The sequence below is a fragment of the Xiphophorus couchianus genome, chromosome 17 (genome assembly GCF_001444195.1).
Source record: "Xiphophorus couchianus chromosome 17, X_couchianus-1.0, whole genome shotgun sequence".
In the NCBI taxonomy this organism is placed as follows: Eukaryota; Metazoa; Chordata; class Actinopteri; order Cyprinodontiformes; family Poeciliidae; genus Xiphophorus; species Xiphophorus couchianus.
In genome coordinates this window covers 2,416,584-2,442,951 of record NC_040244.1, presented here as the reverse complement: position 1 = coordinate 2,442,951, position 26,368 = coordinate 2,416,584, and the positions used below count along the sequence as shown (strand labels likewise).

General features: G+C 43.7%; 1 protein-coding gene across 6 annotated transcripts in view; it reads right to left on the bottom strand.

The window, feature by feature from the left end:
* Positions 1–26,368, bottom strand: part of celf2 (cugbp, Elav-like family member 2) — a 285,915-nt gene that overhangs the window by 117,693 nt on the left and 141,854 nt on the right. The window contains exon 1 of one of the 6 annotated variants that reach the window (XM_028044183.1): positions 24,398–24,852. The exons of 1 other annotated variant lie outside the window; for it this stretch is intronic. In XM_028044183.1, the coding sequence (XP_027899984.1) occupies positions 24,398–24,474 (77 nt within the window). In that variant the 5' untranslated portion in view covers positions 24,475–24,852. Of the gene's footprint in view, positions 1–24,397; positions 24,853–26,368 lie in introns of those variants that run through there. 4 more of the 6 variants (XM_028044189.1, XM_028044193.1, XM_028044195.1 and 1 more) reach the window with 4 other exon arrangements.

The window sequence follows — 26,368 nt, the reverse complement described above, 5'->3', positions numbered from 1 at the left end:
ACGGAGAATAGCCAACGACTCTAAAACGTTTTGCACTTAAAGTTAATAGACATGAAGCAAAAGATAATACATATTAATATTAAACGCTCGGTAACGTCCAAACCTCAGAAAGGAAACTGCAGTAAAGTTCTGGAAAAACAGACAGTAAGTTATTAGATCAAAATATATTTATATTAGGGCTGTTGTAAAAGATTATTTTAGTAATCAAATAAAAAGTAAAGTAAGTGGGGAGATGTCTCTGACTATCTGTGCTACCCATCAATCCGTCCCACCGTGTGGGAATGCACACGCACACATCGACGTCACAAACTGCTTATTAACAGTAACAGTTTTATTTCTGGTTAGATTACGGTAAACTTCATTTAATTTAATCAAAGCTGGTTCTCCTTAAGCTGCTGTATGACGTCATGTTTTAAGTTTACAGGAAGGCAGCTTTAGTTTGCAGTTGGTCTGACGAGCTGTGCTACCTGTCAGAACAACGGATTGATGGGTAGCACAGATAGTCAGAACTTTGGTGGTAAATTTATTGCATTGTGCAACACAAATAATCAGCTGGCTGGAACACGGTGTGCGAAACAGTAAAACATAATTTTCTTCAAGGCAGATAATTTGCCTGGAGGTATTTTAATAATCGGAGTTTTTTAATCGTTTGAGGAATCATTACAGCCCTAACTTACATAAAATATTTACAACAACCTCAGCTGACAATAATTACCTCATCAACATATGATAAACTGAGAAATTAAAGTAAGTTTGATAAAGGGAAGAATAAGATTAAACTGGCAGTAAAAATACTGGGAGGTAACCTGTAGGGAAACTGGGATGTTTTACAGAAGCCAGATTTCAGTTTTTAGGCAGCCCACAAAATTCCCAAAGACGAATCTGGAAAGTTTAAGTTCTAGGAAAGTAACTTGTAAGTTCTGTGAAAGTAACTTATAAGTTCTAGGAAAGTAACTCTTCAGTCCCAGGTTTACACAACACACTCCACTGTTCATGGCCTCACATTTCATTTCCAAAATAAACGTTTTTCTCTCGCTTCATCTGCCTGGACCGACGCTCCTACAGCGGGAAAATAACAAATCCACATTTTGTTTATATTGTTTATATGCATGGCTTTAAATGATTAATTTTAAAATGTAGAAATACTGTATATACACATAATTAAGGATTTCAAGAACATGCCTGTCTTTGTTGAATTATTTTGAAAATATGGATGTGTTTGTTCATTTGTGATAAACTTTGCTCTTGCTGTAGCATCAAAAAATAAAATTAAAATAATTTTGATAGATGGCTGCACACGCACATCCAAACTAAAATACAATTTCACCCTCCAGGAATAAATAAATGATATCCTGAGCATAACAGGATATTAAATGTTTCACTTTTAATTTAAAGTCATGATAATTTCATTCTACTGACATTAGAAATTGAAAATAGTAATAACTTTGATTCACTAGCCTGGTCTATTTTTGTGAAAAAGTGTTAAAGAGGAAATTTAAAATCAGCCAATCAGAAGAGAGTGGGCTTTAAAGAGACAGGCACTTAAACAGAAGATGAGTATAATTCATATTCTGGCAGGAAGACAAAACATCTCATAATTATCTGCTGTTCTCTGTAAATGATTTACTTTCAACAAATTCATAACTTTAGAGCTTCATCAATGATCGGCTGCAGCTTCCCAACAGTCTGTAAGAGGCGGATAAATTCAATTATCTGAGGAGATGGAGAAGATAATCATCATTTATCAACACTGCAACTGTTTATCGTGATTCAACTCTTAATAAACCAGAGCAAACGTTGATCCTCTTTGATCGGGGATTTTCTCCTCCTCTAACAGTTTGTTTTTAACATCCAGAGAAACAGAAAAGGCCTTAAATCCTCGTCGCTCCTGCAGGGATCCGGTGAGGACTCATTTGTGACGCTCCACATCTAATGAAGCCACGACCTGCGTGCTGATGAGTCGAAGGGATGCAGATTCCCAGCAGGGAGTCTAACTTTCAATTTATTGACAATTTCTTTAACCAGAGGAACTGAATGTTCCTCCTGATTTGGTCCTCATGCAGTCCACAGAGCGCTAGCTTCAACAATCTGCATGTAAACATGGCCAAAGGTCACAAAAAGCAAAATGAAACTCATTTTACTCACTGCCCGAACGCACCGTAGCGCATTATTTACACCGAGTCGTTGCTGCGATTTAAATTTAATATCGGCAGCTGCAGCTGATTGCTTCCCAAAGCTGCAAAATCCCAGCATCAAGATTTAAATTAATACGACGTGAGGTGACACTTTCCAGAGGCCGTTCTGTGATATTAAATTAGTGGCTGAATACCTGGGCTCAAAGGCTCCTTTTGCTTCAGGTATTCCGTCTAAATCAGTTTTATTTGAATGAAAGGAGTCAAGCTGTGAAGGAGGAAATCTCCTAATATTGAGATCAAATCCCTGCAGCTGCTGTCAGAGCAGAGGAAGTCTGGAAACAAAGTTAGCTTGTTTTCTACGGTTGCTTCATGTATAAACTAGCTCCAATAAACACATTAACATCAATACTCCTCATTTAAAATGGTCCCAGTTCATTATCTTATTGAATGCTATTTAGATTTAAAGACACGCTACTTATTAAATAGAACATATTTTATAATATGTATGTCTAACTTTTTATTGTTATCTTGGTAAATACCACAAAATATCATAACAGTGATACTTTCTTGTCACCTCTCCCTACAAGAAGCCCATAGTAACTCTGGAGGAGCTGCAGAGAAGCAGCATGAATACAATAAAGTCGATGTTGATGGAAATCCAGGAGGAATCTGCTGAGAAGTAAAGCAGGTAACAGATTGATGAGTTGGTTCAGAGCCCGGCTCTGTCAGTGTGATTAAAAGTGGATCTGATCTCAGGTCAGCAGCTCTTCCCCTCTCTGCTCTTAACATTCATCCTCTCATCCTTTTGTCTCCCGTTTCCCTCCGGCTCGCTCCGCTCTCCGCCGCGCTAACACCATTAGGCTTAGCGAGGCCGGCTAGCCAGGGTTAAACACACATAACCTCACGCTTCTCCAAGGGAGAAGAGAAGGATCCATGAGACACACACACACAGCCACACACACGCCGCCACACACACAGAGATGGAGTGAGTGGAGCACAAAGAGGTCCTTGCTGCAGCTTTAAGAGCGGTGATTGCTGTAATAACGCTGCAGAGAGGAGCTGATGGATGGGTTGGGCTGGCGGGTCACTCAGGGCGCTCCTCCTTCTGGGCCGCCGTCTCGGGGTCACCATTACAGCACACACACACTGCAGCGTGTTGCAGCCAACACACACAGGTTCCACTACAATGGGAAACATTGATTTTACAATATAGACTAATGAAGCGAGCAGAACACACACACACAGCGCACACACACCTCCCCTGCTCCATTGTTCCTGCTCAAAACACACACTGTAATTGCTGATGTGAAGATAAGTGTAAATTAGTGAAGCAGCAACCAATCAGCAGCAGAGGAGACAAACAAACATGGCCGACACAAATATGATCAAATTCCCACACAGCCTTCATCGGGCCTGTCTGAGGAAGAGGATGTTTCCCCCTGAGGCAGCTTCCTCCTCCTCTGCCCGTCTCCTTGGTGACAGCTGTCATCCTGTCAGGATGATGGCAGCCTATTCTGCTCCCTGACACACACACACACACACACACACACACACGCCCCCCCACACTCACACGGATCTGCCCAGAACCCTTCAGCAGCTCAAAAAACATCCCAAAAAACTCTGGTGCTAACCGGCTAACTGGCTAACAGGCTAACAGCTAACAGGCTAACAAATCAACTTCCTGCTAAAGAGACAGAAAACGTCAGAGAGACCAGATCTGTCAGATTAAATTGTTTGACGTCAGAAACAAAAAGCTTCTGAAAGTCAATATCAGTTTCTGTCGGTGATTCTGGATGATTGTAACTGAGCCGCCGGGTCGGTACCGATCCGACTCAAAGTAGCTAATCAGTTTACAGGATTGCAGACATGAAAGACTCATGAGTTCGATTACAACCAGGACCCAAACGGAACCAGGACCCAAACTGAACCAGGACCCAACGGAACCAGGACCCAACGGAACCAGGACCCAAACAAATGGGAAAAGGAATGGGTTCATCTGGATTCCTGCAGACTGGAAACGACCCGGATTTAAGAATTATCCATCAATTGTCTAATAGATCTATTGATCAAACTGCCAATAATCCATAATCTGTCATATTGATCCAATCACCCTGCAGGCCGTCCATCTCTCCCTCCCTCCCTCCATCCATCTCTCCCTCCCTCCCTCCCTCCATCTCTCCCTCCATCCATCTCTCCCTCCCTCCCTCCATCCATCTCTCCCTCCCTCCATCTCTCCCTCCCTCCCTCCTTCCCTCCATCCATCTCTCCCTCTCTCCCTCCCTCCTTCCCTCCCTCCCTCCATCTCTCCCTCCCTCCCTCCATCCATCTCTCCCTCCCTCCCTCCCTCCATCCATCTCTCCCTCCCTCCATCCATCTCTCCCTCCCTCCCTCCATCCATCTCTCCCTCCCTCCCTCCATCCATCTCTCCCTCCCTCCATCCATCTCTCCCTCCCTCCCTCCATCTCTCCCTCCCTCCATCCATCTCTCCCTCCTTCCCTCCATCCATCTCTCCCTCCCTCCCTCCTTCCCTCCATCCATCTCTCCCTCTCTCCCTCCCTCCTTCCCTCCCTCCCTCCATCTCTCCCTCCCTCCCTCCATCCATCTCTCCCTCCCTCCCTCCCTCCATCCATCTCTCCCTCCCTCCATCCATCTCTCCCTCCCTCCCTCCATCCATCTCTCCCTCCCTCCCTCCATCCATCTCTCCCTCCCTCCATCCATCTCTCCCTCCCTCCCTCCATCTCTCCCTCCCTCCATCCATCTCTCCCTCCTTCCCTCCATCCATCTCTCCCTCCCTCCCTCCTTCCCTCCATCCCTCCCTCCCTCCCTCCATCCATCCATCCCTCCCTCCCTCCCTCCCTCCCTCCCTCCCTCCCTCCATCCATCCATCTCTCCTCCCTCCCTCCCTCCATCCATCCATCTCTCCCTCCCTCCCTCCCTCCTTCCCTCCATCCATCCATCCATCTCTCCCTCCCTCCCTCCCTCCTTCCCTCCCTCCATCTCTCCCTCCCTCCATCCATCCATCCCTCCATCTCTCTCTCCCTCCATCCATCCATCCCTCCATCTCTCTCTCCCTCCATCCATCCATCCCTCCATCTCTCTCTCCCTCCCTCCCTCCAGTCTGTTTCAATCTTTAAATACCATCAAACTGAACTTTTTCATTTTCTCTAAAATGATGACAGAAGGTTAGAAACCGAAACATGACTCAGCTTCCGTCTGGTTTAACGTCCCTCTCTGTTGTGCTGCAGCTCCGCCTCTTTGTGGAAAACCTGTTGACATTTTTACTGAAACGTTTATTTGTTCTTTTCTACTTTAAGTTTCAAATCTGAGGCTGTTTTCTGATCAGGTTGGTTTGTAAAAAGCTCAAATTCGTGTCAGGAGAAACTTTCTCTCTGTGCCTCCAGACTCACAATTTAAATTAAAACTCATATTATGAAAGAAAACCAAAACAATAAAACCACATAAGAATAATGAGAGGAAAGTTGATTAAAAAATTGTAAGATCTAATAAACTTTTCATTCCAACTGGAAGCAGATGCTCCGTCAGGTGCAGGCAGAGAGTTTGTCTCCTCCTCGGATCAGATTGTTCATTACATTTTCCCCGCAGCTCCATATTTCCATATCGGAGGCAGATTTTATGAACGCCGCTCCAAACAGCGGCTGACATTTCTGAGCACTTCCAGCAGCTCGGTGTGAGCAGCAGCTGCAGAAGCCGAGCGCTCGGCGTTGTTTACAAATGCAGTTATGAACCGGAGGAGGGTTCTCAACCGACGGCGCGCCGGAACGCCGGGCGGGAAAATCCTCTGACTGGTCAACGCATCACTACGTCTATGTTCTGCAACATTCACTACGCTTCAGAGAGCGTAACCATGGCAACCCAGGACCCCCTGCTGGCATAAAGAAGTTTTCAAAAATGTAAACTTTTTGATGAAAAATGTAAATTTCTCATTATTGATGTTTGAAGGAGTTTTTATTTAATTTTGAGTGACATTTTACACAAGACATTTTTGAAGATCAGTAACGTAAAAACATTAAACTAAATGCAACTATTGGTTTCTCATATTTTCTGGTTGAAGACCAGAGCTGGGTAGAAACTAGTTACATTCACTAGAGTAACATTTTTGAAAAAATTTATTTTTAAGAGTATTTTTACTATGCTGTACTTTTACTTTTGTCATTTTGCTGTGAAGTATCTCTGCTCTTTGTTGAGTCTAATTTCTGGATTCTCTACTCACTGAAGAAAAACAAAAACTCAGCAGATTCAGACACACCTGCAGTTCCTGTAAAGTTTCAGAAGTATTTTAATTGAAAGAAACTGATTTAGAAACATTTTCTTTTTTCTTATTTTAGTATTTTTTTGTTACTTACGCAAATTATTATAATTGTGGTCCTTAAAGTAAGATTTCCACTTAACTTTATATCTTGATCCGTCTGATTATATGATTTTTAAATATTAAATGATTGATAATTTGAGCAGTTAGTTGCTCTGTACTTGAGTAAATCTCTGTCTCAGACAAAGCGCTGACTCCAACCTGAATCTGGTTTTGACGCAGTCAGCAAACGCCGTTCAGGTCGGCAGACCGTGCAGAAAGCCCGCCGTCCGTCTGCTTCCTGGTCGCCTGGGAAACCCGTCCACCTTTCGGGTTTCACTCAGACAAGCCGTCGGAGTCGGGCGCGTAAAGCCAGAAGCATCAGCGCTGCACATTTTGGTGCAACTCTACACCAGGCAGACCAAACATGAAGCGCCGACACATTCCTGTCATGTACGCAGCCCCACACACACACACACACACACACACACACACACACATACACACACACACACGCAGTACGCTGACCCGCTGCTGGATCACTGCACTCAGAATCGGACTTTATTCACTATTACACCCACTTTGCTCCTCTGAATCATAAATTCATACAAAACACAACCATCAGCTCTTTTTCTGCACCTAAATTATTATATTAAAAGGAAGAGTGTGTGACTTTATGCAGACACACACACATCTGAAAAACAGACTGAGGTAAACACACAAGTAGCAACCGCCTTGCAAATGGTTGCAAAATGTAACTGGCTGAACTTTACAGGAGCAACTGCAGCTTCTGAAATCCCCAGGGAGCCATCACAACACACACACACACACACACCCGGACAGCTCCCTGTGAGCCAGTGCAGCGCTGTAAGTAGTGATAACGACTCTGGATGTTGGGTGAGGAGGGACAGAGCGAGGAAGAGGAGGAGCTTTAATCTCCATCAGTTTTCATGTTATAATCTGAACATCGATAATCCAACAGATTTTCACTTTCTGCTGGCTCCATGTTTCCTGCTTTCAAGATTCCAACCACAGACAGAAATCACCTGCTGCTCAGCTGGCTGAACAATTCAACACTTTTCACCTGTAAGGTGACAGGTGTTTGTTCATACCGATGTGAGTTGTTTTAATTTTATTATAACCTTTAGCTCTACACTGAAATCTGCCATAAGTTATACATCATGTATGTTACTTTAAAATTTTAACCTGCTAATCAGAAATTAGCCTCTTCCTGATGTAAAATCTGAAATATTTACATGTTGATTAAAATGATTTAAAATTACAGTTTAAATATCTGTAAAGCAGCAGAGTGCAGGCTAGACCAAACAACTGAACTCCTACATAAATTATGAATTTTTGGTCCTGATTAATGACTTTTATACTCAAGAAGCAACAAATAGAGCCAACATAAAATGCACTGTAAAAAACTAAATCTATCCAAGTATTTTTGTCTAGTTTCTGGTGAAAATATCTTAAACTTAAAATGAGATCAAACTGACTAAGAAGCAGCTTTTCAGCAATATTCCAGTTTTATTTAAGGTCATAATGTGATGATAAATATTTTCTGAAGGGCCGTTTGGTTTATAGAAACATCAGAATCCATTTTATTTATGGTTTTGGTTTTTATTTCCTTATTATTTATTATATTTTGGATATTAAAAATGTGTGATCTGGGCTGCTCTGCAGGTTTACGGTCTTTTTTATTTTCTCTAGCAGAAAAGAAAAGATGGAAAGTTTTGCAAAGTTCAGATTTTGTCTAATTTGAAATAATTCAGCAAAGTGATGAGCGTCTGATCAGTTTGGTTCCTGTTCCTGACGGGACCGTCTTACCCGGCTGCAGTTCATCAGTAATGGGTTGGAGAGCAGAAACTGGACCTTTCAACACCCAGAACATCCGCAGTTGTAAAGAGCTCCAGATATCGATTTATAGACAGAATAAAACAGATTCATTCCTCTCTGCACGTCCAGCTTTTCAGCTGCTTCACAACCGACTCAACGCCTGACTGAGTGGAAACAGAACCAGGTTCAGTTCTGAGTGGAAACAGAACCAGGTTCAGTTCTGAGTGGAAACAGAACCAGGTTCAGTTCTGAGTGGAAACAGAACCAGGTTCAGTTCTGAGTGGACTGAGCCGAGTGTTCTGTGGGACGCGCCGCCATGGAAATGCGTCGTCATCGGGACGTCTGCTGCCGAGTTCAGAAGTTCCGAACGGATCGGGAACATTCACACTAAAAACCGTCTGATTCAGAAAAAACAAACTGCAAAAACACAAAAACCTTCCAATTATTTTAGTTTAGTTTCTAATGAAAATATCTCAGTGCACATGAAATAAGACAGAACTAACAATAAGTAAGTTTTAAGTTAATGATTCTTTAATATTGATGAAAAAGTACCACTTCCACTGGCAGGTTAGTTTAAGTTATAGGTGAAATAATCTGACACCAGAACCAGAACTCTGTCATCATTATTAAGAAATTATTGACATAAAGCAAACTCCTTCATTTTGCTGAAAAGTTACCTACAGATTAGTTTTGTCTCATTGCAACTGTACTGAGATAAACTAGAGCAAAATATTTGGTAAGATTTTGTGTTTTTGCAGTGTTTAAGAAACTGATATCCTGTAGCTGTCTGTGTTGCATCACAGCTCCAGAGGCAGAAGAACGTCAGAGTGATGATTGGTCCCAGTGATGAATGAGTGATCACTGGGTGATGAAACAATCCCAGCAGCTCCGTTTGCCTCCTGCCTACATTTTAAACATTTTTCTGCAGACAAAGTTTCTGGTAAAGCAGCCCGGCTGCTCCTTCGTCTCTCCTGAATGTCTTTCTGCGAACGTATTTGACCCACAAGGATGCCGGTGTGTTTTCCACGCTCGTAAGTGTTTAAGTGCAAGCATCTGTGTGTGTGTGTGTGTGTGTGTGTGTGCAGCTGTGTGTATGCGCCTGAGGCCGAGCGCCCTCCGCGGCGCGGCGGCATCGACCTGCGGTGGAAAACAGGCCGGCGCTCGGCCATGTAGGCCAGGAAGTCGATGGGGACATCAGAACGAGGGCAGCCGTCCAAAACAGCATCACAGCGCGCCCAGAGGCCCATCACGCCCACACACACACACACACACACTGCGTACAGTACACACAAAACACTGGCCGTTTCTCAAATAGCCTTGGATTTATGGCTGCAGCTCCCTCCAGATGGTGAATCATGGGTAATCTGTCTGCGATGGCGGCTGGCCGGACAGCTCCAAACCTTCCTGGAAGTTGTCTCCGCTCCGACAGAACCGACTGAACGCATCTAGATATTAAACAGCTATGCATAAATCTGCAACGGTAGATTTAATTTCTGACCTGGCTCCCAAAACATCAGGACAAAGTTCTGCGTCAGAGATGAAGTTAAGCAGATCATCTCTGGTTACGGACTGAGCGCCAGGACGTGTTGAGTCAGGATACAAAGCAGTTAAAGGTTTCAGGATCGTCAGGGAAACGCGGCGTTGCCATGGATCTCTGTTGAATCTGGACTAAAAGAATCATTTTCCTCTTCTGAGACAATAAAAACTCATCCATCCATCATCTTTACACACTGGCTCAGCTGCTGGTGTGTATCTCCAGCAGTCATTAGGAGAAAGAGACAAGGGACAGGCTGGACATGTCCCCTGTCCGTCTCTGGACAAACAGCCAGGCGCTCACAACTAAAGATAATTCAGGATGTTTTCCACCTGATAATCCGGTAGAATTGGTTCTATTGGGACCAAAACTGCAACGTTTATTCTCTTCCTCTCTGTTCTGACCCAAACCAACCTGTTCCCCTCCTGGCCTGTGGGGGCGCTGCATCAAGAACCACTGAAGGAAACAACACAAAAACCTCTGAAGACACTGAGAGCAACTTCCTTCTTCACCAGATGGAAACAAGATGGAGGCGTCAGATTTTAGAAGTTGGAGGATTTCAAAATACCACGAGCCACTTCTCCTGCTAGCGCTAAGCTAGCGCATTTGTTTTGGTTGTATTTACCCAGAATGCCCCGTGCTATAGTCCACTTCCTGCTTTTGGAGTGGTCTCCGGTCCACTTGGCGTTCACATATGCATTCAAACAGGTTGTAGGGTCATTGGTTCCAGCAACTGAATGTAAGGAAAAGGTTTTTAGAAATGTTTCCTCTTTACCAAGACCAGGAAGAAAACCCAAACTAGAGAAAACTGGTAAAAATTATGACAGAAAGTCCAGGAAACACCAAGGAATCGAAAATGATCACCTTCAGTCTGGACTAAAGCCTGCAGCAGGAGAAAAGTTTCTCTCCAGCCCTTATTCGCTACTAACCGGATGATTTCTGGAGGCAGTTGGTTTTAATATGGGGCACACCACACTTTTCAGCTCAATTGTATGAAAATGTGGAAAAAAATCCATATTTTTCCCAGTTATACACCAGGTTGTGTTGGAGTATCACAGAGAATCACCGTGAAACAAGAAAACCTTCCAACATTAAACCAGTAAGTAGACGATAAGTCGGGTTTGTTCAGAATTTAAAAAATCAGACATGTTTCCTGCAGATGAGTGAAAACTGCAGAAATATGTCTGGTTTTTGGGTTTTTGCAAAATTAATGTAATTCATCACTTAAAGTTACTTTGAGTCTAAAAAGGCGTCTGACTGCGGCTGCAGAGAGCTGCTCTAATACTTTTCTGCCAAATACAAGCATCTTGAGCACCAAGCCATCCATGTTTAAACAGTTCAATAATTCATTCAAAGAGGCTGAGCTTCACGGCATCACAGGCCTGGCGCTGGAAACGCCAAGGTGGGAACTCAGGCATGGCCGCCGTATCTCAGAAGCACCCATCAGATGACTGTTTTCAATTATACAAATTAGGCTTACATAAAAGAGGAGGGTGGCGGCGCAGGGGGGAGGACAGAGGGGCGTCTCGATCGCAAACATGCAGAGAGATCACACAGTGAAATGTTCTGGGACGGCGTGTTGGAGGAAATGAGCCAAGCAGCAGAGACGGCCGTTAAGACACGTTCCAGCTCCTGCTAATACGCTTCCAGCGGCGCCGCCGGTTCCATTCCCATCAGCCCGTTTGATCGGCGGCAGTTTGCAGGAATGAATCCATCCATCCCTCCCTCCATCCATCCCTCCATCCATCACCTCCCGTCAGGCCGGATTCGCGCTGCTGCAGATGTTTGGTGCAGCTCAGGCTGCAGCACTGGAGCAGCTACAAACTTTTACAAGTAAATTTTTAACAATACTTTAAATATCACCTTCTTGGAAGTAAACAAAGACAAATATTTAAATAATTTGTAATTAGTTCCACTGTTTCATTTAAAATAAAACCTTTTCCCATATTAAGAGAAATAATCTACCAGTGAAATTTGTATTTTTCAACAACATTAAGGATTATTGAGTTAAAACAAGCTCCTAAATCAACCTTTTTTCTAGTGTACTAAGGTACTTGCACCAGAAAATTGGCCAATAATACTTAGTCACATTTTGTTGCCAGAATTTGCACTTAACTTTCTATTTTTGTCAGCCTGATGACATAATTTCTACATATTAAATTGGTTATGATCGAGCAGTTATTACTTGAGAAGCCTATTTATCACATTTACTTTTTTTTAAAGTAGAGCTACTTTTACCTGAGAACAAGTTTTGGTTAATTAATATTTAAATCAGAGGCAGTTGAATTAAATATTTAGGGCAGTTAGCCCCTTCTGCCCCCCCTGTAGACCCACCCCTGGGGAGAAGCCAACATTTGGTTTGCATCTGCAGAAATGTCTTCATTTTCCACCAGAAGGGAGAAACCGTGTTTTAATCTGTTTGAACATCCGTCAGCGCCAGCCTGACCTCGGTTCGACGCCACGTTGAGTGAAACGTCACAAAGCTTCGCTCTGAAAGAGAAATCCCAATCCTCCAGCTCGGATCAGCCACGCTTGTTCAGAATACAGAGGAGGACAGAAAAAGATAAACACAGCAGATCGCATTGGTTCCTGCATGCTCCACTGCGCCATTATGGCCGCCTGTTTACTCCAAACCTTCATCTAAACATGGGAAATGTGCTACATTCTGCCTGAGGTGAATGCAAAAAAGGTGAGCAAGTAATGTGGAAAACAAACAGCGTTCCTGGCTGATCTTCCTGCCCCTGAACACCCACACCATCTCCCCAGGCAGCAGAGATGCTCTCATTACATCCAGCTCACAATCTCCCAAAACACTCCACCTCTCCGCCGCCACCGCCGCCGCCGTCAGCGGCCGCAGGAACCAACTGAAGCCTGTCGGCTCAGAAACACACAGTGAGGCCGGAACCGGCTGGCTGCGCTCAGGAATCACAAACCTGCATCACTTCTCTGACTGCCGAGGTTTAAAGTCACGGCATAAAAATTATGTTTCTTCTTCTTTTGCTTTACTCTGCATATCAATTTGCAACTTTCTATAAAATGTTTGGGTGATTTTGGTTTCATGACTCAAAAACTGATCATCAGGAAGTCATTGTTTCAGATTAATAATCAGAGTAAAAGTTTAAAACCAAAATAAAAGGAAATTGAAGGTGAAAAAGTTTTTTAATTAAGGGTCAAAATTGAGCATTTTTATGACTCTTCTGTAATTTGGTAACCTTATTGCTATATGAATCAATAAATTAATCAATAGTTCAATAAAATACTTTAACATGTACTTAGGTGTCCAATATGTGGCCAAAGCACCATCTGTGGCCGCTGAAAGGATTTTGTGTGGTCCAACAAAAACAACAAAATGTATTCATATTTTAATATTTATGCTTTTTGCATTTTTTTAAAGAAAATCATAGAAAACAGAACAACAAAGCAACTGAGTGAATTTAAATTAAATACAAAAAAATCTTTAAAGGATGAAAATGAATCTGTTACTTTTAATGCGGCTAACCTACAGAAGCTAACAGCTGCAACTGGATCAAAGAACGGGTCGCGGGTTTTTACATCAACATGGAGGTAAGAACACAGATCAGAACCAGTTGATAAAAACCTGAAGATGATGTTTGCATGAAGAGATTCTGTATCATCTGATCAGCCCAGGTCAGGAGGCTTAAACCCGTTTCTATCACATTTACCAACCCAGACCTTCGAACCCCAAACATCCCGCCTGGAGCCTCCCAGCCTCCACTATCGCTCATATATTACAGACATTTTTTACCATGAAATTGGCCAATTTGAAAGATACTGGATATCAGCACAAAGTATCAGCCGTCAGCAGCTTCAGACTGGAGAGGAAGCTCAGACTGAGGTCTGGATATGACTGTTTTAAATGAAAACTGCTGAGATGCAGGGCAGATGGATCTGGGTTTAGATGATGATTGGTGGCAGCAGCAGCAGGTGGGGGAGGGGGAGGGCTGCAGATTAGATCACAGTGATGGCAGCAGGAACGCTCAGGACAACGCAGGTAAACATCAAGATAATCGCAGCGTTTCTTCACCGCTGCTCTGTCATCACTTCCTGTCTCTGTCTCCACTTCCTCCCACAGAGTCCAAACGAGTCCCACTGGGTCCAACCAGGTCCAACCGGGTCCCACCAAGGCCCACCAAGTTCCAACAAGTCCCATCAAATACGGGTCGGTACATTAGATCACTACTCTCAATCAATAAAAATGTTTTATATATCAAATATGACTTCCTGATTTAGCGCCTTGAAATAGGGCCTCTGTCTCTTTAAGAAGCTCCTGCTCTTTCTGAAGCTCCGCCTCCAGGAAGTTATCCTAACGTGGCTCCTCTGAGCAGCAGCTCCTATAATGAGAGCAGCAGTTCCACCAGCTGTTTGCTAATTGCTGCTGGCTAAGTCCACCCAGGCGGTTTACACAGCTGAATGGTTGCCATGGAGATTAAAGGATTTCTCAAACATGTATGAAAGAATCAAAGCAACACTCCAAGTTTGTTTTTTTTTTTACGACGTAAAGATAAAAAATATTTTTCTTATGCTACTGCTCCTTTAATGTTCTTCTCATTCTCAGAATCTTTTCTCTGATTTTCTTGCTTTGGTCTCAGCGGCTGCCAGACGAGCAATCGGCGCCAGCATGCCTGGTTGAGGCGGATCGGATCAGATGTCTGGGATGGAGCTGGCAGCATGCAGGCCGTGGGGAAGCTAACGCTAATCGGTTCTAAACTGGGCCGAATCGGGCCCAACGGACCTCAGGTAGCTGATCGGCGCCAGAACAAGAAGACTGCACAGAGTCAGAGTTTTAGGAAAAAATTACTTATAGGAATATTTTTACTACGCTGTACTTCTCACTTTTATTTGAGTAAAATTTCTGGATTCAAACATGGTTTAACCAAAAACTCACCAGATTTTTTTACCAAATACATTTTTACTCTCAAGTAATTTCTGCTAAACTTTTATTTTTTTTACTCGAGTAAAAATATGTTCAAGAAGTTTTACTCTTGAGTATCATTTTCTGGTCACTCACCTCTGACTACACAAATATTCAAATGTTCCTTTAGAAATGATAAATATTACCAAGTATTTTTTCTAGTGCAAATATTTTAGTTCCTCCAAAATCAAACAAAACTAATTTATGAGTAACTTTTCACCAAGATGATGAAGCTGAACTAGAAATGAAAAAGTACTATAACGTGCAACAATGTCTCAACTCTTTGGCTTTTAAATCAATATTAATTAATTACTAACATAAAAGAAGTTCATTTTTCTTGCCAAAAAATTATTGTTATATAATTTTGTTTAATTTCAAGTGAACTGAGAAACTAGACAAAATATTTTTTGCAGTGTAAGTTCCATCACACTGAGGCTGATTATCCAGGTAAATCTGAGAAACGAGATAAAAATGCATCTGGAATCGTTGGGTTGGGCTGAACCGAGCCCAGCTGACGTTCTGTTTTTGCAATAGAATTGACTGAAGGTGAGACCTGACAGCGCTGCAGCACGCGGCTGCATCAGCGGCTGCATCAGCAGACAGAGCCCAGACCAAAATGAAGAGAGTCAAAATGACAGGATGGATTTACGCAGCGCCGTTCAGGCGGGGCGGTCCGAAGGTTTGGGCCGGAAAGCTCGGATTAATTCCTCATGCATGACTGCATGTTTGTTAGATTCAATTATAAGGCCGGGCCAGAGGTCCGCAGAGGGTTAATGGACTGTCCTCACACTCGCTTCCACAACTTGTTCTCATGGCCGGCAGAACAAAAGAAACCCAAATCTGTTTTCAGAAAAAAAATCTCAACCTTTTCAGGCAGAAAGAGGCAGAAATAAAACCAACGAGGTTCTGGAGTTTGAGCAGCTGGAGACACCAAACAGCGAGACTGGTTTAAACCCAGTGTCTGGAGGAGGTTTGTGCTGCCAGCAGGTGGCGCCGACCTTTTCCTGGGCTGAAAGGTCATGTGATCAGAAGATTCAGTGGCTTCTAATGTCAGCGGCGAGACGTCACATGACCCGACAGGCAGCGGTGCTTCGGCCCGCCGACCGTCAAGACCCTGAGTCCGAGCTGCAGCAGGAAGAGACGGCAAACTACAGCAAATAACAGAAAACTACAACAAACTACGGCCAACTACATACAACTACGGCAAATAACAGCAAACTACAGTAAAGAATTATCTTCTTTTCTCACTAAAACCTGTCAAATTCCCCAACATCCACTGAAAAAGCTGCAGTTTTGGTCTGAGCAAAACGTTTCTCATGTTTCGTGAACCCAGCGAAGCAAACGCCACTTCAGGTCGAGAAACGATTAAGAGCCTCATCAGAAACATTTTGCATCCAGGTCTGCTAACAGCTGCTCAGCTGAAGGTGGAGAAACAGTATTCCTTTCAAAATAAAAGCCATTTTTTCACAAATGCAGGAAGACGAAACTTCTAGCAGCTGAACCATAAGCAAGAAGAGTAAATCAGAGCGAAGCCCCCAGTGCTGCTGATTAGTGAGGAATATTGCAGGTGAGCCTCAGCCTCTGTTCTGACGGCTCTTTTAGCCCAACAAGAGCCTCAGTCCACAAACGCTGCTCCTAATCCCAAATTCCTCTCCTTCTCCACAGTAATGAGCTCCTCTCAGACTCGAGAGTTGACAGAGGTAAAGCATTTAGCACGCTTGAATGAAGAGGAGAGAGAGAGACGGGGGGATGCAGGCCAAAAGAGAGAAATCCAGAGAGACGTGCATGAGGTAAGCTCTGCCTCTGGCGCGGCGCAGCAACGCGCTGCAGCGTCCAAACGCAGCGGCTCACTGTTGACAAAGAGATGCACAGAAGAAGAATAAACTTCCCATAAAGCGAGATGCGTTTTCTCTGCCTGTCACAACAACCCAGGGGACGCACCGTCGTCACATGGTGTGTGTTGTGTGTGTGTGTTTGTGTGGGCGGGCGTGTGTGTGTGCACGCTGCACTGAAATAATAACAAAAAGAAAAATAAATCATGGCTGATTCGTTCGATGAGCGGCGCTCCCAGAATAGAGACGCATGCTTCCACTTTATGCATGCAGCGGCAACGTCTGCAGCATCAGCAGCGTCTGCAGCATCAGCAGCATTTCAACAGGAAGCAAGCAGCCAACATGCTCCGTCATAATGTCAAAGTCAGTTCTGGCATTTCAAAATCATGAATGTCATTAAAGGGACGGTCGATAAAACCCAACAAATAACTGTCTACATTCTTAAAGTCAAATAATATTTAACATCTTTTCACATTAGTACATCCATCCAGGATGTTCTGCAATCAGAGTCTTTAGTTTTTAGTGCTAATTTGGAAAAATATGAAAGAAATTTAGCTAAATTTGCGTTTATGTATCAGCGTACCTGCAACTTTACCACACTGTTACTAAGTGAGAAACACTGCCCCCTGCAGGTGGGAGTTAGTAATTTAAACCCAAAGTTTTGAACATTTTTGTTGAATATTTGCGATAAACTGAATTATAAGTTAGCATGAAACAGTGCAGATTTGTTGAGTTTGCGTAAATTTGTGAAATTGCGAAAAACTGGAAGGACTGATGGATGGAAATCAAAATCTTACCAAGTATTTTTGGTCTAATTTTTAACCCAAATATCTTAGAGACCTTGAAATAGGACAAATATAGGAGCTTGATTTAAGTAAATAATATTGATATTGAAGAAGAAATTCTAGTTCTGCTGGCAGATTATTTCACTTACAAGACATTTTCCCATGTTATAATCTGCCAGTTGAACTTTTACTACTCACTTAAAATAACCCCTTATATCTTGCTGAAAAGTTAATTTTGTTTTATTTCAAATGTACTGAGATATTTACAATAGAAACCATCCAAAGTACTTCTTTTTTTCTCCTTTTTGCACTTCTGATTGTGAAGCTCACAAACTCTTTAAGTTCTATTTAAATGTCTTTCTAGAGTTGGAGGGCCACCTAAAAAGCTGCGGCGGGCCATACTTGGCCCCCGGGCCTCGAGTTTGATGCAATGTATTAAGAAGTGATGGAATAAAAGTGATTAAACGTTGATGGAGGAGATTTCTCTCCACTAACAGAGACGATCATCATCGCTACAAACCGAACAGGATGAACGTCCGGAACAATAACTGCAGCAGCAGCGCCGCCGTTCCGCCTGAATGATTCACATTCTCTGCCAGCGTCGGTTCAGATGTGTCAAACAATGCGGCCGTCTGCCGCCGCGCCGCGCTTAAAGGTCACAACAGGAAGTGGGAGATCAGAATTCCTTTGTGTGGAGCCGCGATCGAGCTGCGTCTCCTGGATACCTTCGATTTGAGCCGGTGTCACTCCAGCAGGTTTTATCTCTGAGCTGCAGAGGAAATTCACTCTGATCCTGATTTATGAACGGATAAAATCTTCACTTAAATCTTTTCCTTCTTTAATAAAATATCTACTCTGTAAAATAAACACACCAGACATAAAGATGCAGTAAAATGTCTCCGCTTCCACTTTAAACCTACTCACCGACTTGGCTCTCTAAGGATGATTGGTTGATCAGAGTCTTAGAGGAAGTAGTCATCTATAACTTCCTGTTTCACTTGAGTTTAAATTTGACCCAACAGAGGAGGATGTTTTACCGAAAGTATTAAAATAAAAACAACAAATGTGTCATGATATTCAGAGGAAGAAGAACTTTCTATGGGGTCCTGTTAGGACCAAAATTAGATATTGCTGCAGGATGCTACATCTGTTTTGAAGCAGCTTCTAAACTGATTCATTCCCCAGTAACCAACCATTCTGTAAACTATAGATTATTATTAATTTATTGTTGTTTATTTTGTTAAAGTGATACACTGATCCAGCAATATATAGAGGTTAATAAAACTCCCAAGAAAAACTCCCTAGCATTAGCACTGGAGAGGCTAACGGCTAGCATGCCTAGCTTGCTAGTTGTACTCTTATGTACTGCCTGGAACAGAATGTACTTTATTTAAGAAACTCTGTAATCTCACAAAGAATATCTGTGGCTGCGTAGACATGCTAGTTATTAGCCTCGCTAATGCTAACACAATAAAGTAATATTCAGCTGGGAATCTTTTGTATCTTAAAAACAGTCTTACTGCGACAGACTGGCGACCTGTCCAGGGTGAACCCCGCCTCCCGCCCGGAACGTAGCTGGAGATGGGCACCAGCAACCCTCCCGACCCCATTAGGGACAAGGGTGAACAGAAAATGGATGGATGGATGGATGGATGGATGGAAAACAGTCTTAGCGCTAACATAAAAGCTAACAGCAACAGTTTTCCTTATTTGTGGTTCAGCCAATCAGCAGCAAGGAAAATAAAGGCGTTTCTTTGCAAACAGCAGCCAATAACGTGTCAGAGAGCAACGCATGGTGGTAGGTCAGATCCCAAAGATGCTTTTTCTATAACGAGGAGTCGTAATCTTTACTTAATGTCACACCAAATCAGAGCAATAGTAAAAAAGTTTAAACCTAAAACTGAGAGGACAACAAGGCAAGTCGACATTGTACATCACAGTAATGGATGGAGAGTGATGTTCACTCACTCTTCACACCCAGTGTAGAGCACGGAGGAGGTTCTATGATGCTGCACAGCATCATAAACACTTTATGGAAAGCAAAACATTTTAAAGGAAAATCTCGGCCTAACTGGGTTTCCCAGACGAATAACGATCCAAAACCGTTTTGTAAAACTGAATAAACAATTAACTTTTTTCTCACTGAGGAAACTGCAACCAAAATATGAATAATAACATAGAAAATGGTAAAACTGTTGCAGGTGAGACATGTTGGACGGTGTGTCCTCTTTCTGTCTCCGTCCTGCTGCAGCCACGCCCCGCCACAGGTACGCCTGGCCTGATGAAGCTGCGCCGCGCGGTCGTGATACATCACCGCCTCCACCGCCGTGTCAGCCTTAGACAACTGCTCCTGAGCCCCAGCACAGAGGAGACATTCATCATCATGACAGCGCACACACACACCCACGCACACACACACACTGAGCGGGATAAAACAATGTTGCAGCTGGTGATGCGTGAAGACGACTCCATTGCTCCATATATCACACACACTACGCGTTTCCCAGCTAAATAACAACATTATGAACAAAAACAGCAGAGAAATTAGAGTTTTTTCTCGGGCTTCTTTTTCCTTTGAGCTTCACATCAGCAGATCCAACCAGATGTGTGTCCATGTTGGACCTTCACCGCTCCTCTTCCTCGCCCTGCAGCATCATTTCCACTCTGCTCTTCGTTTTCCCTCCGCCGTGTCGCTTTCATCCTCTGGCTAACGTCTATTAAACACTTCAGTTTCATTTTTGTGTTTTAATGGCTGATTAATCAATCCTGGGTTTGATCAACTGTAAAACTATTACAGACTTTACAGATCTGACTGTATTACAGCGAGAAATGATCATTTCTATTGATTTATAGCCGTGTAAATTGCCTAATTTCATATTTTGCTGCACATTTGTACTTTTTCAGAATCGGATAACTCTGATGTTATTGGAATATGAAGGATTAAATATTAACAATGATTTCGAGAACTCCACCAACCTGGATTAACCTTGTTTAGAGAATCATGTTTGGTCATTTAATCTGGATTCCTCTGTGCATCCAGTCAGATTATTGAATATGACAGTTCTCCTGAAACACTGCAGCAAACAGCTAATTCTGGACTTCCTGTGATCTTCCACATGAATTTTCCTCTAAAGTCACATTCAGGCTAAGGTCTGCATAACAATGTGAAATTTAAATTGAATGAATTATCAGCAGCATTAAGCTTCAGAGGCGTTTAAAGCCCAGCAGATATTTCTCATGAGAACCTCGTGTTGTCCGCCACAGGAGCCTTTCAGCTGTTGGCTTCGTGATTTGTGTCCTATCATGTTTGGCCGTGGGTCAGGAAGGCGCAGTGTGTATGTGTGTGTGTGTGTGTGTGTGTGTGTGTGAGAGTCAAAGACAATCCAGGGTGAGCGTTACATTTGGCTCGCCTGTGGAAATCCCAGCTTGTTTTCACTCTGGGGGAAAGTTTACAGTCGTTCTCTGGTTTCTCCTGGCCGGACGGACATTTTGTTTCCTCTGAAGGTTGCAGCTCCTGCGACGGGACCCTGAGGAACCTCGCAGCTCAGTAACACAGGGAGGTGAAAGGTCGCATGTTTCCCAGACGGACCCCAGCCTCAGTTCTGCACTTGGAGTAGCAGTGGAAAGTCCAGGCCAGAGGTCCTGCTCCAGTTTCCGCCAAACTCTGTTTCTCTGCTTCCAACAATAACTGGGAAGAAGTGTGCAAAAGTCTTCAGTCAGCCCTGATTCTTCACATCTTTACAAAAAACCTAAACGTCCTTTAGGATGTCTTCCCACCTGATACTCTGGTAGATTCGGTTCAATTAGGAACCAAAACTGCAAAATTTGATCATTTCATCTGCTTTGAGCAACCTGTTCCCCTTCTGGCCTGTGGGGGCGCTGCACCAAGAACCACTGAAGAAAACAACACAAAAACCTCTGAAGACACTGAGAGCAACTTCCTTCTTCACCAGATGGAAACAAAATGGAGGCGTCAGATTTTAGCGGTTGGAGAATTTCAAAAAACCAAGAGCCATTTCTCCTGCTAGCGCTAAGCTAGCACGTTTGTTTTGGTTTTATTTACCCAGAATGCCCTGCAATGTAGTCCACTTCCTGCTTTTGGAGAGGTGTCCGGTCTGCTTGGCGTTTACACATGCATTCAAACCGGTTCGAGTAAACTGAAAATTTATAGAGACAATAAAAAAGCAAATGTCTTGTCATGATGAAGCTAATTTTAGCTTTAGCATGTTGTTGGATGTTTGGAAGAGGATTATCGCCACCGGAAATAAATGTAAAAAGTCAGAATTTGTTTTTTTTTCTGTGGTCTAAATCTTTTTCGGTAAATATACAATAAATGTCCATCACTAACAGATGGACAGAAAACAGAACCACTCTGGAGTTTATGTTCTTCTTTTTGTCCCGACTTTAGAAGACATGCAGCCAAACGCAGCAGACGCGTTCTCCTGTTGTCATGCTGCAACAGGAAGTGGAAGCCTGGGGGGAGAGCGGCTTCACGCAGGAGAAAGGAAAGCATCTGGCATGAAAAGCAGCTCTAAAACAGAGAGGTTAAACACAATAATGCAAAGAAGTATGTCAGAAGATTACCAGGAGCACCTCTCAGCAGAGAAAAGCCTCGGTGGAGTGGCGTGTTCACATAAATACAAAGTGTCATTTCCATAAGCGCTATCTGGTTAAACCTGTCCGCCTCCTCGCCGGCTGGGTAAGAGGGCACAGATAGGCCTGTCTAATTCCAGCGACACGCATTATTTAGAAATCCTTCACTTTCCCTCAGACGCGGCCAGCAGCCGCTGATGCAAAACACATCAACGGGACGAAGAGGAGGAGGAAGAGGAAGGCGGCCCCCGCCGGGCCCGCGGCGTGAGAGACGGTGACACTGATTAATGAGAAAGCGTCTCGTCACAAGAGCTTCTGGGTAATAGACTACACGGCGAGTCAATGGAGGCGACTCGGAGGAGCAGAGTGGACCGGGCCTTTCATCCCGGAATAATACCGCAAGGGATGCAGTTTTGTTTCAGGAAACAAACGGAAAACACAGCTGGGAATTTTTATCTCCCATCCTCTAATTACAGCAGCTCACTGATCCACAGCAGGCAGCGCGACTCGCCACAAACAGGAAGTCACTCGACTCCAACCCTCATGACACAGGCTTAAAAATAAAGAGGTTTACAACAATCATCAGCCAATAATCATTCGTTGTGTTCTGTGCTCTGCGCCAGGCAGTAAACTGTGATTTTAAATATTAAACTTGCTCTGATCAGGCTTTCCCAGAAAGAAAAAGGTTTTCCTGCAGGTTCTTTGATCGCTGCTTTGAGTCTGACAGAAAATGAAGGGATTACAAGATTATTCCTATTTCTGCTTCAAAGCGCATGTCGCCAACCTTTATCTGATCCTTACTGGACTCAGACAGAACCAGAGTACATGGAGCTGGCTGGTGCATTCAGATACTGATGCATTTCATCAACAGATTCCTCAGTATCAGTCCGATCGATTACCGATCGATCACCGATCAGAGCCAAAAATTAGCTAAATCCACCAAGTCAAATCAGATGGTTTCTCTCTAATATTTAACATGATCCTAAATCTAAAAAAACTGATGAACCGATCACTGGCCAATACTGACCTCTGACCTGCCTACTGATTTTTAACCTTTTTAATTCTGTAATTTCAGAGAAATAACTCTTGACATTTAATCTGCAGGTTTTTAATCGAGCTCTTAGTTTGAAATCCAATAGAAAATGGAAACTGTTTTTGAATTTAAAGATCAATCAAATCACCGATCAGAACCAATCGAAGAAAATCAATCGAACCAACTGGTTTGTCTCTGGTATTTAATGTTGCAACCATTGAACCGATCCAATATTAACTAAATTTCTAGATAAAACAAACACCGACCTGCCAATACCGATTTTTAACCTAATTCTGTAATTAACATGTTTTTATCTCAAAAATCATTCTTTTTTATTATTAAAAGATAAATCAAATCCGATCATCAATCAGAGCCTATCTCTGGAAAATGAGTCAATCCCAACACATTACAGATGGATGTAATTATTACATAACGCAACAAATGTTCAAATATCAGCATGCATGCCTCCATAAAACGAAACAGCATCATTACTTTGGCACCATGACTCAACAATATTCTCCTAATTACTCCCATTTATGTCCATTTGGAGCCAAATAGAGCCATCACAGCTGCATTAATCCTGATGTATTCCATATCTTATCTATCATCAGTGACTTTTAATGAGTTTTTATTCCTCCCGCCCCAACTTATTGGAAGAATAAGTGAAATTAAAAAGAATAACTGGAGCCCAGTGAAGGTTTCGCTCTGCTGGGAAATAAAGGAGCGTGATCCGCCAGCAAACAGGAAGCATGAGCGGAGCGGACAGAAGCGGGACATGCGGGACACATGACCGACATGTCGGGAAGAAAAGCTGCCTTTGTCCCTGCGAGCTGCAAACGCACGAGTTTAACGCAATTACAGCAAAATGCAATTAGCGGACACGGGATAGCGGCGCATTCCTGCGTCCACACACACACACCCACACACACCAAGTGTCCAAAGTGAGGAGAAAAACACGCAGCCAGGGCGTCAACGCGCGCATGTGACACACATCTTCACTTCTGCGCTTTTTCTGATCTGATTTCCTCCAGCAGGAGCGGGGAGGACGGCGGGCTTCATACGCTCCTCCGCCGGCTGCAGAGTCCCGAACGCGTCGCTCCAAACCCGGGAGGTGGTGATGATGATAGTGGCGGTGATGGCGGATGTTCTGCATGCTCGGCTCGGCGCAGCAGACCGGAGAGGCTCATAAAGGCGGCGGCGTTAATTCCTCATAATGGCGATCATTCATCAGCATCCGGGCTGCCGCGGACCGCGAGCCGCTGCGGTCCGCACATCCACCCACCGACCACCGAGATCCGGACCGGCCGTTCATTCTGACCCGATTCAACATCTCCACACCGGACAGCCGCAAAAAAAATATTGAAATAAAAATAATAACAGGAGCAGAAAGAGAGGAGAATAACTTACATTCTGTCTCCAGGGACGAGCAGGCGGCTCTCCACCATCATATCGGGCAGAAAATCCAGGTTGTAGGCTGAAGTCATGCTGCCTGCCTGGCCGGTGTCTGCGGCGGTGTGCGCGCCTCCCTCCGGCTGTCCGTGAGAGAGAGAGAGAGCCTCCCCGGTAAGAAAGGAGCGTCGCTCTGCCCGAGCTGCGCCTGGTCGCGGAGACGGAGAGGGACAGGTGCAAGAGCCGAGGCCTCCCTAAAGGCGGTGCAGCCTCCAGCAGTTGTCACATTCTCCCCCCCCCTCCCTCTGCCTCTCTGGGTCCCGGTTCGGTCCGGGTCCGGTCGCTGCTGCTGGTTCCGATCCGCCTGTCCTGGATGGTGAAGCCGCTCTGCAGCAGCGCAGCTAGCGGAGCTGGAGGAGCGGATCCAGGGAGGCGTGGCGCCGCAGCGCTCCTTAAATAGACTCGGCGCTGCGCGGGAAAGTATTCACACCCCTTCAACTTTCACACAGTTTCATTCCCGCCTGGTTGTCCAGTGGACAACTGAAAAGTGTGGCGTGTGTTTTCTTTGGAGATGTATTTCCTTTCCGGATGATTGCATCACTTCCTTTAGTGCAGCGCAGTGAGTCCAGGCAGGGCTGGACAATATGGCGGAAAAACATATCGGCGTTTCATATCAGTCGATATTGATAAGCATCGATCAGTTTTTTGTTTTAAATATCTGAAAAGACCAAACTGGTGGCAGAACCTTCAGGTTTAATCCTCAGTTTGTGGAAACCAGAAACTGCTGCTGCGCATGTGTTCAACAGGTTGTTGCTAGGTAACCAATGACTGAATGGGTTGCTAGGTAACCAATGGGTGAGCTACCTAGTTGATTCCAACTTAGCTTAGCTAGCCATGAGAGGTTGAGAAGCTAAAGCCTTTCCTCTGCCTACATCTCCCAGAATGCTGTGCGGTTTTGGATCACAGTTCAGTGAAATTATTGATTTATTATTTATTGATTGGTTCCATGGAGAACACCCAGCATCATGTAAACCAGTTAAACCAGCAGCAGGTTCAAAATTAAAACTTTGAACGTCTCCAAATAATTAAACGAAACTAAAACCTGAACATGATGCTGCGTCATTGGAGCATGGTAGTGGCAGCATCATGCTGTGGGGAGGCTCTTTACAGACACTTTGAATCTGACCGAGGTTCAACGCTTTAGATATCTAGTTAATTAATATGAATAAAATAAAAAACTGTATAAAAATGTACAGACTTGTAAATTATACCAAACATATAATTTACAAATATTAGCAGAAATTTCTTCAAAAACAACATCTGAATAGAACAACATGACATCCATACATGGTAGGATCACTTTGTGTTGCTTTTTCATTCTTACAGGCGTTCAACACTAAAAAATAAAGTTTCTGGATATTTTTTCCATATTTGTGTATGATCAGCTACAGAAACCGGCCGGCTGCCTGCCACTCGCCGCTTCATCCGTGAGGGACGACGGATTCCCAGAGCGAAACTCTGTGAAAGGTGAACGGAGCCTGGTGCTGGAAGCCCGTTGAAAGGTTGTTTACATCGTTTTAAACTGAGTGGGAATAAAAACACCAAGAGGTATTTGGTTCCTTAAAACACAGTAGCAGTGGAACCAGTAAACCTTTTATGAATGCAAAAGCAAAAACCACCAACTTGATGACTTTGTGTTTCAGTGTTTGATATGATGTAAAGCACTTTGAAATGCCTTGCTACTGAAATGTGCAAATAAGATTTGATTGATTGATTGATTTAAATGTGAGACTTTGTCTGCAGCTACTTGATCTCCATGTCCAGTCAATAACCTGTCAACAAATCAATTGTTAGTTTAATAGATTCTTGCTCTGAAGCTCACGCCGCGCTGCACAATCACCATTCAGAGCAAACAGAATATCGCCACAATAAAAGCTCAGCCAGTTAGGTGATTCACACTCAGATGAGTTGACCAAATTTGGAGAGGTG